The sequence below is a fragment of the Alligator mississippiensis genome, chromosome 4, assembly GCF_030867095.1.
Source record: "Alligator mississippiensis isolate rAllMis1 chromosome 4, rAllMis1, whole genome shotgun sequence".
Lineage (NCBI taxonomy): Eukaryota > Metazoa > Chordata > Crocodylia > Alligatoridae > Alligator > Alligator mississippiensis.
Genome location: NC_081827.1, coordinates 29,874,501 through 29,893,600, shown reverse-complemented (window position 1 = coordinate 29,893,600; position 19,100 = coordinate 29,874,501). Strand labels below are relative to the sequence as shown.

The following is a 19,100-nucleotide window of genomic DNA, read 5'->3' as shown; positions in this document are numbered from 1 at the left end:
GAGGAATGAAAGGAAACAGCACCACATTACGTTACTACTGGGAGTGTCTACATGAGACACTTTACTGTGCAGCAGAGCTAATTACTGCATAGTAAGCATCACAGTCTACACGTGCTGACCCATACTGCACAATAATTTGCTCTACTTAGTAGTTAATTTGCTACCTGAAAATGGAAGTAGCAAATTAACTGCAGAGTAATTACTGTGCACTACTGCACATATAAACAGCTGACCAAATTTGCTCCTGGTCAACTGGGCCTCAGGGGGTAAGAGATTGCTCCATGCCTCCAGGAGCCTGGATGGGGACAATGTCCTACTGCCCCAGCAGCAGGCAGTTCCCAGCCCCTGCTTTGTGATCACGATCGGGGACTGGGGGCTAGGCGATTATTTTCAGCCCCAGCTCGTTGATTGTGGGCTGGATGCTCCCTGCATGAGGTGAGTTCCTGGCCCAGACTGGAGCTGGCTGGGACCTGCTTCAGACCAGGACAGTTCCCAGCTAGCCCATCACTGCACAGGGAAGCCTGCATATGCATCCTGGAAGTGGCTGTCCCATTTCAGGCAGTCCCCAGCCAGCTCTGGGCTGCACATGCAGACTTCCCCAGGCATCCCAGGGCTGGCTGGGGACTGTCCTGGTCAGAGGCAGTTCTCATCCCTGCAGATTTTTCCCAGCCCCATGCCCAATCAGGTGATTGAGGCACCAGGCTTGGAAAGAGCTGTGGGGGAGGGGTAGGTCCCAGCTCAGCTGGGGGCTCACTGCTAGCAGATCAAGGCAGAGGGCTGGGACCTGCCCCTCCCATGCAGCTCTTTCCAAGCCCCCTTCGCCCAGTTGTGGAGCCAGGGCACGGAGACATTGTCCCCACCTGAGCCTGCTCCAGCAGCAGGCAGTTCCCACAAGCAGTGAGAAATCCCTCAGCCTTCACCAAGAGACAGCTGTCTCCTGGTCCCATGCTCCCTGCCAGCCCCTGGGCTAGCACTCAAGCTCCCCCAGCTTCCCCTGGCTGCTACAGGGGAGCAGAGTAGGGCCAGAGAGTGTGGAAGCAGACTGCTGCCAGGAGCAACAAATCAGCATTTGCATGTGTAGACATGCACACTGACTCAGGATGGGTGTGTCTATATGTACAAATAATCTGGGAGCAGTTTACTCTAGAATAAACTCTCCCAGGAATACGTCTACACATGCAGGGATATGGGAGCAGATTTGCTGCTTCTAGCAGCAAACTGCTCACATTCCCTGAGGCCCTGCACTGGGTCCCTGCTGCCACCAGGGAGAGCTGGAGGCTCTTGTCACAGCTACCTGTGGCCAGCAGCCATTTGCAAAAGAGCCCCATGCACTGCTCCCTGCCCAGCTTCTTTTCTGGCCGGGGGCATAATGTTGGGGCATCTAGGGGGACAAAGCCCAGGGACAGGTGCCAGCACCCCAGCCTGTGGCCACTCCCCTGTGGGTATGCATGCTGCAGCAAGCCCAGTGGGAATGGGGCTTGCCCAGGGGTGATGGCAGACGCTGCTATCCCAGTGTGGCCAGCTCCCCTTCCTGCAGCCAGGGCTAGAAGGGCCCATGCATGGTATGGCCTTACTGTGGGCAGCTCCTGATCTGTAGCCACATGGAGCTGGGGTAAGCAGCAAAACTGGTCCCAGGAGGGTGTGCTGGATGGTAGGGGACCTGGGGCAGAGGCCAGGGCAGGGGCTTCTGGCTGGTGATAGTAGTGCTACACTCTACCCAGGCCCACAGGGGCGCCCACAGGGGAGCTGGGCAGTGGTCAGCTGCCAGGGGGCAGGTGGGGCTGCAGCTGGGGACTAGACAGCAGGTGGCACAAAGGCAACCATCAGGGCCATGACAGTGTCCAGCACCCAGGAATTCTCCTCCATGGCTTCCACTGCCCTGGCTACCCAGACAGCCTGCTGCTCCAGGGCCTGTGTGTCATTTCTTCAGGGCCAGGAGTCTCTCCCTGAACTCCTGGTCCATCCGGTCCTACTACCGATCCTTCTCTTCCCATGTCTTCTCATGAGCCACATCCTCTTCCTGCCAAATATCCCACTGGGTAACATCCTCTGCCCACCAGGCATCTGGTTGGGTGACATCCTCCACCCGCCAAGCCCACAAGTCAGCCAGGTGCTCCTTGGCCGCAGTAACCAGGTGGTAGAGCAGAAGAGTGCAGTCCTGGCTCTGCCACTGCCTGACCTGACACATCTGCAGGGCCCCAGCTAAGTCTGGCAGTGACCCTGAGCCACCATCCTGTCTGCCAACTGGCGCTAGTGTGAGGTTGGCATGCACAGCAACCTAGGTTGGTGGTCTCTGGTGGTGAGTGGTATCCTGGAGCACAGCATCTGGCTTCCCAGGCAGGGGTCCCCTGTGGAAAGAAGCTGAACAGCTGACAGCCAGCAGTGCTATGGCTGGCCTGGCCTCATGGGCAGGGCTGAGCTCTCAGCTGGTGGAGGCCCAGGTTCCCAGAGCTGCTGGATGATGCTGGGGGTAGGGAGCTCAGTGGAACAGTCTCCTAGTGGGTTGGGCAGCCTTCCCCTGGTCACATGTCACTGTGGGTACCAGGCCTCAGCAGAGGTTCAGGCAGGCTGCCTGGGCTTGAGTAGCTGGGACAACTGTGGCCAGGGTCCTTGGGTCCAAGGATCTGGTCCAGTTGCCACATAAAGTATATGGACTTGCAGGCAGCCCCCAACCGGCAGTTGTGGTAGGTGCGAGTGACCCACTGTGCTCACAAGGCCTTGACCTCTGGGGCACTGGTGTACCAATCAGTCATTCCAGTGCTCCTGCATGTGACCTGACAGCCTCTTGCAAATGTGTATTGGAGTGCCTGCCCTGTGCAAACTGCATGAGGACCTCAGACCACCCCACAGCACAGTCAGGTCTGCAGTCTCCTCTTGGGACCAGTTGCAGCCCCAGGAGGCAGCGTGTGGCATTGGGGAGGATACCAGTTTGGCTCCTTTGATGGCTCGGGCCTCTGCATGGGAGTCTCAGTGCTGCCATGCCTGTGCAGCTGCCTGCAGCACCTAGCACAGCAGCATGGTGCAGGACTGGGAGGCGTGCAGCAAGGTCATGCCAGACAACTTGGCTGCTGCAAGTTGCCTGTGGCCAGCTACCATGGGACCTGGTAGCCACAAAATGGCTCCAGGTGGCCTTGGGTGCTGCCAGGCCTGGCAGGGGCCTGCAGTACTGTGCAGAACTGGACAACATGGCCCTAGCAGCTGTGCGGCACTACAGTGCCAGGGTGTGAGCAGGCTGCAGCAGCTGCTGCCCTGCAGCCTGTGCTGGGGGATACAGTGGCCAGCAATGGCCACAGGCTGCCAGCATGTACCCTTGAGCCCTGGCATCCCTGCAGGCTCTTAAGGGCATGGGGCTGGGGCAGGTATAGAGCAAATTTGCTGCTGGTCAGCACCTACATGCACTACTGTGCAGTAACTACTCATGAGAAAATTCACTACCTGCAAATACAAGAAGCAAATTTACTCATGAGTAGAGCAAATTAGTGCAGAGTAAGCATGTGCATGTATAGATGTGGACACTTACTGTGTAGTAAAGTGTCTCATGTAGATGTGTTTATAGGTCTTATTGGCTCATGCCTTTAAAACTAAATAGCAACAAGGCTTGTTTATCCCCTTGATTTGCTTCCATGTGCCCCATGGCCTTTTTTGGATGCAAATGCACCTTTGCATCAAAAGGAGAAAAGGAGTGGTCAGTGTGTACAGGACCCTCAGTGAGATGCGAGGTAAATCACCTCAGCTTTGACTCTGGCTGAAGCAAGGCGGATGGTGGAGAGGTTTTGTTACCCTTACACCACTGCAGGATCAAGTGTGAGAACATTTACAGCATCACAGCTGCTGCAGAAGACAGAGCAGTTGACCTTCCCTTTTGGAAGTGGCTCCAAGTGTGCACTTGGCCCTGCCCTCAGCCCTTCATTTGAAAGTTTCCTTGAATTCAGGGCTGCCCTGGTTCCAAGTGGCTGGGGCAGATGGACTGCACGCCCATAGGGCATCCACACCATGCAGGACTTACAGGTCCCTCCATCCTACAGGGGCAGAAGCCTATGAGATCCCAGACAGCAGCAGCAAAAGCAATGGGGGAGTGGTCCCTGGGCTGCAGGTTTACTGCTTTGGTCCACCAGTCAGACAGCCCTGCTCTAATGGATGTGTGGGGACTCTCCCTTCCTCCTCCTTCACACTGCTTTGGTGATAGGAGGTTTTGGCATCCCCATAAATGTTACAGTTGCTTGCTGAGAAATATTCTGTACAGGCAGCAATTTTTTTTTTCCCCCTCCATTTTCAGTTTGTCGCTGTTCATAGTGCAGTCCATGGTCTCGCTCGAGAAGACAAAAAGGGAACCTCAGTTTTCTCTGTCTGCCTGCTAGGCCATTACACTAACGAGATCCACTAGAGACAGAAGCATCATTTAATTGAGTTTTCTGCTCCTGCAGGGACTTTAGCATGTAATCTTGCCTATGCACTTATCAAATACCATCATCAGTGGATTTTTAGGACTTGATAGGGTGGAACATACTGACATTTAAACTCCTAAGTTTACTTGGGGACCTACTAAGTGCAACTGGATCTGGCCCAAAAGCTCAAGAAAACTCTGTACACTATTTTGTACAAAAGGGAAGTTTGCCATCTCTTTTTCTTGATGGTTTCCAAGAGACTGGCTGGGCCTTGAGCTAGACCGGTTCAAGAAAACTAACTTCTGCACCTGCGCTGAGGGTTAGACTAGACGAGTCAAGGTCCCTTCCAGTGCTAGGATTCTGTTGTTCTTCCCAGCTATGTTCTAGTTTTCTTCTCAAGCCTCCTGAATGATATTTGCCCCTTTTTGCCACATTGTTGCATAGTTAATATATATTCAGCTGATGGTCTGCAGCAAGTCCCAGATCCTGCTTACAACAGTGCTGCCTAGCCAGGTTTCCTTCATTTGGCATTTGGGCACTTGTTTTTCTTGGTCTTCTTAAGTGCCATAATTTCAATTAAATTCTTATTGATTTCAGGTTATTTCTCCAGTGCATCAGGATCACTTTAGAGTCTGATCCTGTCCTCTAAAGTGCTTGTGGATCTCTCAGCTTTGTGACATCCATAGATTCTCCTACTTCCTATTGGAGGGTTCAAGTCATTGGTTAAAATGCTGAATGGAACCAGGCCCTGGACAGATGATCCGCATGGGACTCCCACTTGATGGTTCCTCCCACACTAGCAAAAGACTAGTAATTGTCATGACCCAAAGGTCTGATTTTTTTCGTGTGCGCTTCGGCACTAAGAATTATCCCCGTGGGTTTGCAACTTCGTTGCACGGAGGAGTTCTGCTGCGCAGAGAACCCGCGTGCAGGGAAGTGTTCCCGCCACTTTGCAGTGATCTTTGCAGGGTGAATTTCTTTTGCAGCGCAGAAATGCACGGTGCAAAGGTTTCCCGCTCGTCGTATGCAAATTCGTGCCCTGCAATTGGCTAGTTCTAAATTATTCACACGTGGCGGCTAGCGATTGGCCTGCTAGCCGTATAAGAGGCTTGAGCAGTTTCCGCCCAAGCCGAAGAGGACTCCGCATCCATCTCGTGGGGACTCTGGGTGTGCGCAGCAGGATAATAGAAACCCTGTGTGTCGCTCAGAGGAGTTTGGTGGCCTGATCCATCGCCCACCTCTTCCCGTCTTCGAACGGAGCCTACTATAAGACGTAACGACGAGTTTAATGCGCGCTTGTCCTGGACATCCGGAGTTTGTCTGCGTGGAGCCTAGCAACCTCCACGTGATTGTTCGTGTTCTGTCTGCGTGGAGCCTAGCAACCTCCACGTGTGTTCGTGTTTTTTGTTGTAACCGCAACTCAAGCAAGTTCTCAGCCTACACCACAACCATCTCGGTGTAAGTAAAATAATCTTAAAATCAACCGTTACGTGTCTGTGCCTAATTCTAGCTCGGCGCCCGCCCTCTCCGACCCGGCCTGCCCGGGCTGCTGGCTACAGCCCGCGTGCAGAGCGATGAAAGCGACCCGGGGTCAGACCCGGCGCGCACAGTAATAACTTTCGACCCTTTCCACTCACGGCCAGCACCAATCAAGGCTATGCTCTGCCTCCTTTTTTTCAGCTGTGCTGAGAGGCATTTTGTGACACTGACAGAAGAGTATTTCTTCAGTTTGCCACTGAAAGGTAGTTGTTCAGTCTGCAACCTTTCATATGAAAGGGGCAGACTTGCTCAGTGGAGAGCTACAACGTGCAGATGACTGTGTGCTGGCAGCCCACTCAACTGATGACATTTAGTTCTTCACTGATCGTCTTGCTCATGTAGCCAATTACTTTGGTTTCACAATCAGCCTAAGGACAATGGAAGTACTCTCAGGACCTGCACTACCAGAGGTGTGTCCACCCAGCTATTAACAAACATCCTCAAGTCGAGGGACACGTTTTGTTTATTGGGGATGCATACTGCCACAGAAGCCCATGACTGATGGAGAGATTTCCCCACTCAAAGCTCTGTTTTTGAAATGCTGTCACGCTGCTTGTCTCAGCACTAAACGTAACACCTTTCAAAGCCATGCTCACAGCACTCCTGTCACACACAACATACTGCAATTAAGTCATAAGGCTCAAGGGTTTCTATAAGACAGGAGTGGGCAATTATCTTGACCAGAGGGCCACTTAGGGAGTTTGAGTGAGCTGTCATGGCCTGGGTCAGCACTCCCCCCACCCTCCCCACTAAGGAATGCTTTAAACTGGATGCCCATGCTTGCTGCACCCCAGTGGCCTCTAATCATCCCCATATAACAGGGGTGGGCAATTATTTCAGGTGGAGGGCTGCTTACTGAGTTTTGGCAAGCCATCGAGGGCCACATGACAGGGGCAGATAAATAATAATTTTCTAAACTTTTTAGGGGCCCCATGGGCCGGATAGAATGGCCTAACGGGCCGTATCCTGGCCGCATTTTGCCCACCCCTGCCTTACAACCACTCTGATCATCCAGTTCAAACATACATCTCCAAGGTATGATTATCTGCTCCCAAACATACAGCTTGCCAAATACCAGCTCCCTTGTAGGACAAATACAAAAGGTTTGAAGTATGTAACTCATGTCACTTGCAGCACAGGGTTTCTTCCACACTTCTGTAGCACAAAGCCCTTTCTTCCAGGCAGGCTAGACTAGCTCCTCCCCAGAGCTCTGCCTCCTATAGCCAGACTGGCCCTTCTGGGCCAAGCCCTGGGCTTGTGCACCTCCTCCTGGGTCACATGACCCTCTACTTCTACCCCAGACCTGCCAATCACGGCATACACCTGGGGTGGGCAGCCATCTTATTTAAGGTCCCCTTTTCCCATTAAGTCTGTTCAAAGGGCTGTGCTGGCCAGTGGGCCCTGGGCTCCCTCCTCATCTTAGAAATGGGGCAGAGAGCCCCTTACACAGTCACAATTTGTAGTTTTTGCTGCTTTTTTGCAGCATACAGCTGTTTGATTATGGCACGGGATTGTGGGGCTGCCTGTGGTCTCCAGCTGCCTTAGACAGGCATTCCCAGGACTTCAGGGGCCTGATGCTGCAGGCATGGAGGAGGGAGCCCCATAGGCTTCCCTACTGCATGTGTGTAGATGTGCACCCTGGGAATTCCATTGCAGGCGCAAGGCACAGAAGCCTAGTTTCCCACTTTGCCCTGAGGGGAATTCCCAGGGTGCACGTCTGTAAGTGTCGAGGGGCCCAGTCCTCTAAGGGGGATTCCCAGGGTGCACATCTGCAAGCCGGAGAATGCTGAGAGGTTCCCACCTTGCAGACATAGGGCAGCAGCATGAAACAGTGCAAGTGCAGAGGAGGGAACCCCTATGGGTTTGCAGATAATCTCCCACAGGAATCCCCCCCTGCAATTTGGGGCACGCATCTGCAACCAGAGAACCCTCAGCACAACTGATCTCACTCCCAAGACAGTGTCTGGTTAAACCTCAGTGTGCAAGGTTACATGGTAGGACAAGAGCCCCAACACCAGATTTATTGGCACATATCAAACAGTGTAGTGGTTGTCAGTATGCCTTATTCATATGGGGACCTGAGAATTCCTAAGGGCAAATTTTGTGGTCCACTAAAGGAAGGTACCAGCTTGCAGGGAGAACAGCATAAATAGTAAAAAAATGTCACTGACATTCTCTGTAATCTTGGGCCACATGCCAGGCCCACCACAACAGATGGAAAGAGCTTATTCATGACAGAGCAAGCCCGTGGCAGATTTGTAATGTTGCCACTAACCACTTTAAAATGCATAGCGAGACGTGTGAGGAGCACAAAGCAGCCTACAAGTGATGGGCATTCTGATTTGTCCCCGTGAAATCCTATCAGCAGCTTTCGCTTCAGTCTGAGTTTCCATGTGTGCCACTCACGTTTGTGAAATTCTTCTACTTCAGTACGGACGTGAAACTCCGTCGTCATCATCGATAACTATCCTTCAAGTACAGCTTCCCAACCAGCTATGAATTTATCTCATTTGACTTACATATGCCTGTATATTTGTATAAATATTTGCCTCATATATGCCTGTAAAGATTCTGTAATTTGCTTGGGTCACGTAGTCTACTGCCAAAAGCCTTATTTAAGATATATCACATCTACTGCTTCTCCCAGCCACTAAGCATGGATAACCTGTCAGAAAAGGCCATTAGCTCAGTCTGACACCATCCATTTTTGACAAATTGTTGCTGACTCTTTCTTGTCACTTTATTATTGTCTTGACACTTAAAATGGCTTCTTTAATCACATGCTCCAGCATCTTTCCTGGTCATAAAGTAAACCTGACCAGTCTCTGATTCCCCAAAGTCTCTTTTTCCTCTGTTCTAAAGACAGGTACTCTGTTCTTATTTTCACGTTTTTTTGCATGATATATTTTGATATATCTGGCAACCAGAGCATGTTGCCTTTGTCTTGTTACACGTCTTGTTCCTCTGCACTGGCATGATTCATTATTATGCTCTTAATAATGCCTCTCAGAAATCGTCAATTCCCCTGAACTCCTTTCTTTACACCAGATTGGGTGTCTCCTTGGGTCAGTACAAGTCACTATGTAGTTCAGGAGGAAGCTAGCTGCTAAAGCTCTGGGTTCCTTCTATGCAGGAACATTAACCAAAGCTGACTGTTCAGAGACCTTACTATCCCAAATAGAGAGGGACCCTGAGCCACACTTGCTGGTTCTTTAGCAGCAACACCCTCACTTGCGGTATAGCATGTACAACACAGCATGGCACACACTCCCATCCCCAGACTTACCTTTGCCCTGGAGCATGGGGACAGCAGCAGGGGAGGGGCTGTCCCTGACTGTGGGGGGGGGTGGGGAGGGGGTGCAGCAGAGCCCAGGACCAGGCAGGGAGCTCTGCTCCTCTCCCATTGTTGCTGGGCAGCAGTCAGAGACACCCTGTGTGAACACACACACGTCTTCGTCGCCTCTTGTGCGCATTCTGCTCTCTGCTGTGCTGTGTTGTGTGTACTGAGCATGTGTGTGTAGCCCGGGATCTCAGCAGCCTGGCAGCTCCTCACCTCCCCTTGGCCCGCTTGCCACGTTCCCTCCCCCCCGCAGCTGCTGCTTCACTGTCCAGGCAGTCACTTCAAGGTGGGGGTTTTAGGAGCCCCAGAGGACAGCTAGTCCACCTGGGAATAGTGCCTCCTGGGATATTGGAGGACTGTGAATTGGTCATTTGATCTCCAATTAGAAGTTAGTCCAAGTCAAGCTCATTAGCACAGCTCAAAGAAAATCCTCACGTTAAATGGCATAATTTTAAGAGGGAATTAAGCATTTATTAATGAGTGTGCATGGGCGATCCTTCACATTAGAGTCCTTAACCAGGTTTAACTGTAACTTCTGATCTCACCCTATCATCCTCATCACTCCATTCCTGAAGTCGAAATGCTATTTTCAAGTCAAGTTTTTTCTTCAGCAACTTAAGATATTAGACAGACATGAACATTTATATTAGTTGTCTCACTAGCTCGCCTAACATCTCTCCCAACTCTGAAGTTAATTCATTAAAAAAAACCATCAAACAAATCATACTTCTTCCATTTCACTCCTTCCCAGGAACTTCAGGTGTTCACAGGATTTCTGGAACGTCTGTCAAGACCATCTGCTGATTGGCTCTCTGTGCTGTAACAAGCTGATTGGCTTTCTGTGCTGGACTGTTTCAGTCTCTGAGATAGTTGTATTATAGCTCATAAAGTTGCTTAAACACTCCTCTCACATCTACAAATTAAGAGCCCCCTTAAAACATCAGCATCTTTTTCCTGCCGTCTACAAGCAAGATCAGAGCAGGATGTAGGTGGTGAAGTGGAGTGAGAACTCTGCACAGAGCTGTTGTGTTCTGATGTCTTTGTGGTAGACACAGTTTGCAGGATAAGATAATTGGCTGCAGTTCCCTGGATCACAAAGGAAAGTCAGGAAAAAGCATAGAAGATCCTGTGGGAAAATTCAGCAAAAGGAACCTTGGAAAGGAAGCTTAAGCTGCTGTTTGTTCCACAATTCTTGTTTCTCAGTAGAACCATAAGTAAAATTACGTGTAGTTTACTTTTTTTGGAAAAATTATTAACTATTAACAGTTTGAAGCTAAGAATGGTTGAAAAGATGAGTCAAGTTCAAGAGCCACACTGCCTCAAAAGAGGGAAAAGATGACGAAAACAGGAGAATTCTCTACAAACTGACCCATGAAGAAACAGTGTGTTTCAGTCGAGAATATTTTCTTATAATCTTTTCCTTCCACTTTTCAGTTCTTCTGTTTGGCTATGTACAGAAGTTCACTCTCCTGGGAGCACTGCCATGCTCCTGGTAGAAATAATAAGTATGCAGATCTTCAGGCCTATTCTCCCAGAGCAAAAATGGCCACTCCAGGAGAAAAATAACTCAGACACCCTTTATTTCATCAGTTTCTCCCAGGAAACTGAATGTATGCACATCTTTCCCTGGTTTAACTCCTCATTGGGACCAGAAGCGGAGCCAGGGGAAAGGTTCCTATGCCTTGCCAAGACCAGGGTCACCCATCCGGAGAATTACCAGGGGACAGTTATTCCTGCCCATTCCATAGGCCAGGAGGGGAGGTGTAGCTGTGAGCTGCTTCCCACCTGCTTCTAACACTAGTTTCCAATGCAAGAAGCTGGCAGGGGCTTTGCCACACTGCTCCCTCTGCCCAGCTCCCTGGAATCAGGAACCAAGCGCAGGGAATAATGTTGCCCCTACCTGCTTTTTCTCGTCTTCCCCTCGCTGGTCAGCTGGGAACCAGACTTGTAGGGCACATCCAGATGAGCGCAGTCGTGCGGTATGTGGTGTTGCAAACATGTTTGCAGCGCCACATACCGCACAGTCTGGAGTTCTCCATGCTCTAAGGGCATGCTGCCCGAGTGTGTGCTGCTCCGTATTTTTTTGAAAACCCTGGATATCCAATGCTGGCTCCAGCCTCCCCTTTGCCACCTGGTGCAAACTGCCACATGCCAAAGCACGTGTGGCACAGGCGTTCCTTGGGGACAAGAAGTGGCAGTGCAAGGTGTGCTGCTGCTATTTGTTCCCAGGGAACCAAACATCCACGCACATCTGGACACATGCACAAGGGCTTTCCCCTAGCTGGGTTCCCTGCCCAGTCAGCTTCCCTTTCCCTACACACTGCTCAGCTGGGCAGTAAGGGGAAGCAGGCTAATGGGGAACCAGGCTGGGGAAAGCCTCCCAGAGCCCAGCTCCCAGCTGCACTGGGTTTTAAATGGTCATCCCTGCCACACTGCTGAGCAGCAGTGTTGGGGTGAAGGTGCAGGGGAAATTGGTGGGGAACTGGGCTCAGGGAGACTCTCCCTGGGGTAGCAGGGCAAAGCCTCCACCTACTCTTCACACTAGAGTCCCAGGCACATGGAGCATGTAGAGGCTTTGCCCCACTAGTCTGTCCCCTTGGCTCCCCAGAACCAGAAGCTGAACAGAGAGAGCAGCACTGCAAGTCACCTGGCCTGCTTTCCACACCCAAGTTCACAGTGTGAGAAGCAGGCAGTGGGCTTTGCCTTGCTGCTCCGATCCTCTCTGGAATGGGAGGACTGGAGCAGTCCACACTTTCTCCAAACTGGGACCATCCCTGTCTTGGGAAGATACAAGGAGCAGGGGAGTGGAGGCAACTACAGACTACATCTACACTACTCCCTCTCCCAGAACCATTTCTAGCAGTGAAAATTTTCCACAGCATCTGATGAAGTGAGCTTGGGCTCATGAAAGCTTCTGCTATACATCACTGATTTAGTCAGTCTATAAGGTGCAAATCTACCCTGCCTTCTGCCATTTTTAACAAGACATATTACTAACTACATCAAATTATATGTTAACATTATTTTCTAGACTTATAAAAAGTGTTATTCAAGTCCAACTAAGCTGTTAAATCAGTATCTTAAACCTTTCCCTTTCTGGTTTCAGTCTGAGATCAGCCAAAGCAAATCAACTCACAGTCTTAAGAACTACACGAAAGAATAAGATATGAAGAAATGAGTGACTGTAGGAACAGGGAACAAAAGAATGGGAAGTAGTGGCTTGGTCTGCAGACTGAAAGAAGCATTGGCTCTGGTACAAATGTAACCCTAGAGATCTGACTGTCATAATGCCTCTCTCAGAAACTCTCAATTCCCCTGAACTCCTTTCTTTACACCAGATTGGGTGTCTCCTTGGGTCAGTACAAGTCACTATGTAGTTCAGGGGGAAGCTGGCTGCTAAAGCTCTGGGTTCCTTCTATGCAGGAACATTAACCGAAGCTGACTGTTCAGAGACCTTACTGTCCCAAATAGAGAGGGACCCTGAGCCACACTTGCTGGTTCTTTAGCACTTCAGCACTTCAGATATACCATTATAAAAATATTGTTTTGTTTTAATTGTTTTTTCAAGTGCTTATTGATTCCATGGAAGTTTTGAACATTTTAAAATCAGAACATAGTTGGGAAAACTCAATAGACTGAATCTCATTTTTAAGAAGCACTGTCATTAATATTAGTAGTTACCAGGTATCAAATTCTGTTCGCACAACACAAATCCACTAAAACACACACACATTTTTGGTGAGAAAAGTAAACTTCATATTTATGTAAAAAATATTCTGAAATAAAATTAAAACAATATTTCTTCTTACCAAAAAGCCGTTTATCGTAACAGAATAGTTACCTGGAAAAAGTAATTTCCAACATGAGATATTCATTTTAAGGAGTTTTAATACATTTAAAAATGGAAGATTCTGCATTTACAGTTATATGCCATTGATACTGCAGATATGTTTTCCAGCAAAAAAACCTCTTCGCATGCTTAAAAAATGCACCTTAATTTAATACTGTATAGTACAACATGGAATAGTAATGAACAAGGTAGTAAACTGGTTATATGCAAAGAAAAAAAGTTACATTACAAGGCAGTTACCATATTGACACAAAAATTAAAACTTTTTTTTTCAGTTTAACAGTGTTTGAAGGCAATTCACAATCATTTCCAAGAATTCTGTGAGATTTAAGGCCATTTGTTCTAAATAAAACGTATCTGACACAAACTCAAACTGTATTTTCTGTAAAAACTGTACATGCAAAAACATTTTATAATTAGATACGAACAAGCATATAATAAAACATTTGGGTAGTCCAGTACACAAAGTTGTTGTGCACAAAGCAACATGGCCGTGCCATTTTTAAACTAGTTAATTCATGAAGTATTATAACTGATTACCCAGAATGGCAATGTGATTAGTTGGCATCAGTAGACTTAATATTAAGAGCCAGCATCCCTTTGAATGGGTAATCTACACAATGGTGACACCAATGTATTTTAAATAGCTTTAAAATGGTTAATTATAAAATTTCTGGTGTAATCACTTGAAAAGATTTATATGATACAAAAGTGCTAATGCTCTTAAATAGAATATGATATGATCCTAATAAACTTAAGTCAGCCAGCTATGGGACTTGAAAATGTTTGACTTGAGGTAATTTTCTTTATGTAATAGTTCTCATTTTTAAGCATGTTATCGTTACCAGTTTATAAAATGTAAACTTATGTAAATTTATAAATTAGAGTATCTCTGAAAAATACATATGCCTCTTCTTGAGGTTTGGCATTATTGGTAAGTCAAATATAATTTCAATACTCATATCTTGAGAACTTATTTTCAAATACTGTTTTAAATTGTGATAAACGAATTGATTACTCAACACTTAAGAGAGAGGCCATTCAGTTACTGAGAAAGCATGCATGTAATCTGTCCTTTTCACAGATTTTCTCTTGTATTTGTTTGGATAATCATTCAAAGAGATATTGCTTCTCTGGTGGCTATAGCTATTGCAGGCTAGAAGACAATGATTCAATATTCCAAACTTTTATTCTTAAGAAGAATTATAAAAGTACTGAAATTTAAAAAGTAGTAACATGTAAACATTGATACAGAGGAATAGCATTCCAGTTATAAACACACAGTAGTCAGGGAGGACAATATCTTCTGAGTTGAAACTGTGACTTGTGCTTTCCCCGAACGAATAAATGAAAAAGTATCTTTTCTGTCAGAAAAAAATAAGACTCAGAAAGAACATCAGCATTTTGATCCTAGCATTTAAAAGCTTTTCAGTTGCTCATGCAACTATATTGAGTATTTTGGTATATGAAGAAAATTTCTTTTGCTCCAGGAACCCATCACAAGCTACTACTGCATCCAGAGACAATAGTAATAATTCACTGGTTGCTTGAAGTGCACCAAGACTGAAACTCTGACTCAGCAGCTCTACATGGTTTGTAATAAATGTTGAGCATTTGGAGCAGTCATATTTGAGTCTGTAACATGTGAATAGGGGGTGTATATGGAGGTGGTGCAGGTGACGGCTTGATTCCTCTGACCCTCATGTAAGAGAGAAACTGGTCTGGGACCTCAGCTAAGACATCTTTAGCAAGTCTGGCCATACTTAATATGTGGTTTCCACTTCTGTCAACATAATCCCGGAATGGCACAAACTACAAAATAAAAAGAGACATATATATATAATATGTATGCATGTGGCATGATATATATGCCATGTGCACATATCAAACAAGCTGTATGACATATGAGATTTGCATACAAAAAATCTTCAGATTGATAACTTTCAAGAATGAATATTAAATTTACTGCATATTGTATAGGTGTTGTACTTGTAAAAAATGTAGCAGATAGTAGAAATGACTGCAAACCTTTTATAATACTCCAAACTTGTTAAGCCATGGCTGCCTCAAGCAGGTAAGGATATCTTTTTTCACTGAAGAGGTACTACAAGTAAAGCAATTAAGCTGGTCTAGGTAATTTCTTATAGGAAGCCACTGAATGTTTATTCTCTAGTAGCAGCATTACTTATTTATTAGATTTCTATATTAATCTCTCTTCCCTTCCTGACTATTCTGAAGGACATTATTAGATAATATTGACAATGCATGCTGTCTAGCATTGGACATAAGCCAAAAGGAGATATTGAAATAAGCTAACATATTACTAGCTCATATTGTGTTTCATGGTAACACATTTAATTATCATGTCAAAATTTTAATTATAAACTGCTAGCTTTTTTCCATTTACCACTTCATTTCAAAACAATCACGCTGGAATGTTTTCTGTATATTACCTAAATATATGACAGTAAAAATAAAAAGCCCTTATTGATCAGTAGTCATTGCCCAATTACAAAACTAAAAGCAGCTAGTACAGTGCTCTATTGTACCCTATAAATATCACATTTACAGACACTACTTGGGAGGATATTTTTTCAGTATTGTCCACATTCAGGAAGTGGCTGCAGTGTGGCATCGTTTAGCCATTACTATGTCCTTTTCACACCAGTGGGTCAACTTCCTTGTTGCTAAAGCTCTGGTTAGTATGAAAAGGGTAAAAACCACGGGGGCACTTCCAGTTCCCAAACAGTGTTCAACTCCGGGATTAACTAGAACAGTTAAATTCTTCTAATGTTGTTGAGAACTGTGTACTGCAACACTGCTATACCTTGGTCCAAATATACTGTTTTATTTTCATAGTATATCTCTATCAATATGGTTCTGGTCATCAATCCAGAGTGGTGCACTAGCCTTTGAACAGCAACTCATGGCAAAAACAATGAAAAAAATGCATGGCCAGGAAAACAAAAACCTCCCGTACCTAGTCCTCATCGCTTTCCTGCCCCTGTTGCAGCAGATTGTTTAAGACAAAGATTGGGCTTATAAGTCACCTACGTACCCACGCGACCTAGCCTCCACCCCGCTCTTTTCTCTTTCTTCTCTCTCTCTCCTCCTTTTTTTCTCCTTTTCTCTCTCCCATTTCTTCTCGCTCTTCTTCCTCCCCACCGCTGGATGTGGTTGTCTTCACCCACAAAGGATGAACAACAACATATCCCTATATGAGGAACTGCTTCTATCAGCTTTATTACCGGTGGAGAATTCCTTTGCACAAAGGACACCTGTCATTGGCCCTTTTTTTGCTCCCTGAACTCCAAAAAAAATGAACAGACCAGCCTTGAGAATTTAGACCATCAGTTGCACTCTACCATACAACACCTACATTTCCAGTTTCCTACCTGGGGATGAGATAAAGGTAAGAAACTTTTTCATTCCACAAGAACATATGCATGTTCTTAGACAATTTTGAGTATTTGGTCTGATGCATATTCCACTGATGCAAAACAATAATCTGAATAGTCCTTCCAGGGTGGTAAGAGCCAAAGGGAGTATAAGCAGAAACAGCTTTAAAGATAATTTTCAAAGAAAAAAAAAAATTAAAACACAGAAAAGAGTACACGCTCCTTTTCATTCTTTTTCTTTGGTTAACCTTGAAAACCTCTATCACAACAGAAAAGCTAAGGAGAACGTATTATAGGAGAAAGGAAACGGAAGAATGCTAAGCAGCAGAGATGGAAAAAAAAAGATTCCAATTTATACTGTACGAAAGCCCAGGGGATTTTTGTTAAAATGTATTTTTCATTGCTAATGAACATGATGGCAATTGGGTTTTTCAAAGTTGAAAATCTTCATCCCATAAATTAAAGCAGCATTTCACAAAGCAATGTGTGTGCGCACCACTGTGGGGTGTAGAGGACTAGCTGGCGGTCTAGGAAGAGGCCTGTACTGAAAGGGATATATTTGTTACTGCATGGTGGAGTTAAAGGCAGTAGGGCTGTGTGAAGCTTCGGTTGCTGATTTGATTCAGAAGAGATTCGGCCTGATTCGGCAGCTGAATCTCTGAATCAGAATTGAATCAGGAGACCCATTAATCTCTCCAAATCGAATCAGAAGCCTCTGATTTGATTAGGAGAGATTCGACGATTCAGCCATAGGCACAGCTTTATATGTTTTTCCTACATACCTCAAGGTACCAGATGCGGCTTGTGAATGCTGAGATGGTGGGGCAGATGGAGCATTCCATGGGAGTGCGCGGGGGGCCTCCTGCACGCTTGGCGGCAGACCCAGAAGTGGACCAGAAGTACTTACCATCTCAGTGTTCATAAACCGTGCCTGGTACCTCAAGGTATGTAGAAAAAACAAATAAAGCTGTGTCTGTGACCAAATTGCTGACTCTCCAAATCAGAATCGAACCTTCAGATTCAGATTCGGCCGAATCAAACCGGGACAATGATCCGAATCAGCGAATCAAATCGCTGTCCCCCAAATCAGGCTGAATCAAAATCGAATACTGCCTGCTTCACACACCCCTAACAGGAAGTGACTTGATCTCATTTTTCTAAAGAGGGATCCAGCTTTTGGAAATTAGGCAAATGCTAAAGTGGGAACTTACAGTACAGCTCTTACAAGGCCCTCAAGAAGCCCGCCAGCAAATATGATGAAGAAAAGATTGAAACATGAAAGCAAATCAAACCCAACAGCATTTCAGGTCGCTTTCATAGCAGCAATATTAACGGCTCAAAGTTAATTAAAAAAACCCACAAACTCTTCCCATGTCATCTTTGAAGAGTACTTGCTGATCCTGTACTTGTGAAACAATGTAGCGATGCTGTCATTTATTTTAACTATGCTTGACTATTTACATTGAGCCAAATTTCCAAAAGCCTGAAAACATATTTGAAGAAGCTGGAATCTAATCTGCAGGACAACCATTTTGTTCATCAAAAGAAAGCTGGTTGACTAACCCAGCTGAAAATCAGAAATTGCTTCAGACAGCTTATATAACTGTAGACTCAGTTGAGCACACCTGTTGTCCTATAATCAAGGTTTTGTAGGACTGAATAGCTGCTGAAACTTGCACATATTTTTTCAAAAGCCATGATAGAAGAATTCTGAGAAATAAGCAAATAACCCAATCCAGGAACAACTTTGATAGACTACCAGAGACCACCTGCCAGTTGACAGCTCATCTGTAATGCCAAATAAAGACATATTTTGTGTCAAGCAGAAGGATTCACATCTTTTCAAGATAGCAAACATTGTTAGATAAATGTAAATGCAAAGAGGTCAGCAGCAGGTGGAAGCAATCCACGTGGTGAGTAGCCAAAACATTGGTTTGCTTGCATGTTACATTGCGGTAACGTGTTATCTCAACTGAGGGATGCTAATTCTCTCCAAAATGGTTGATTCCTAGATATCAAGAGATGAAATCTTCAAAGAATATGAAAAACAGTCTCTGGAGGAATTCATTAGTTACAATGACACGCTTCCTCCCATTAAGGGCTTTGCCCCTCTGAAGTTGAATACGATAGCTACAATGGAATGGCGAACAAGCAGAGTCACTGGAGAATCACAGAACAGAACATGAAGGGATCACTCTTATGCTGGAGCTAGATCTCATGTGAAGTGCATGTATTTGAGTTCCTGTTAGAATTTTACTATTGTCTACCTGCTGTAATTCCTGTAAGGTTCCTGGAAGTAAATTCATTGCTGACCTCTGGGTTTTGTTTGTACCAATAATAGCTTATTAAATACATCTTCTTTCTAGAAATGTTATCAGATTATAGGTCTCTCAGAAATGGCTTGATGGGCATGACTGATATTTTAATTATAACAAGTTAGTTCAATAGCAATGTATAGGCACAGGAAGAACCCACCCACTCCTAATAGTATTAAACATAGTGGAGAGAGGAGCAGTTCAAAGGTCAAGATGCATATATAATGTGAATGATGATGTCTAATAAATGACTTTTAGCTTTAAGATCAGTTT

The 19,100-nt window shown here is 46.0% G+C and overlaps 1 protein-coding gene across 1 annotated transcript in view; it reads right to left on the bottom strand.

The window, feature by feature from the left end:
- Positions 1-13,134: 13,134 nt before the first annotated feature.
- CPNE8 (copine 8) overlaps positions 13,135-19,100 on the bottom strand; it is a 168,139-nt gene continuing 162,173 nt past the window's right edge. The window contains exon 20 of the mRNA XM_006260035.4: positions 13,135-14,926. Within this exon, the coding sequence (XP_006260097.2) occupies positions 14,738-14,926 (189 nt within the window). The 3' untranslated portion in view covers positions 13,135-14,737. The remainder of the gene's footprint in view (positions 14,927-19,100) is intronic.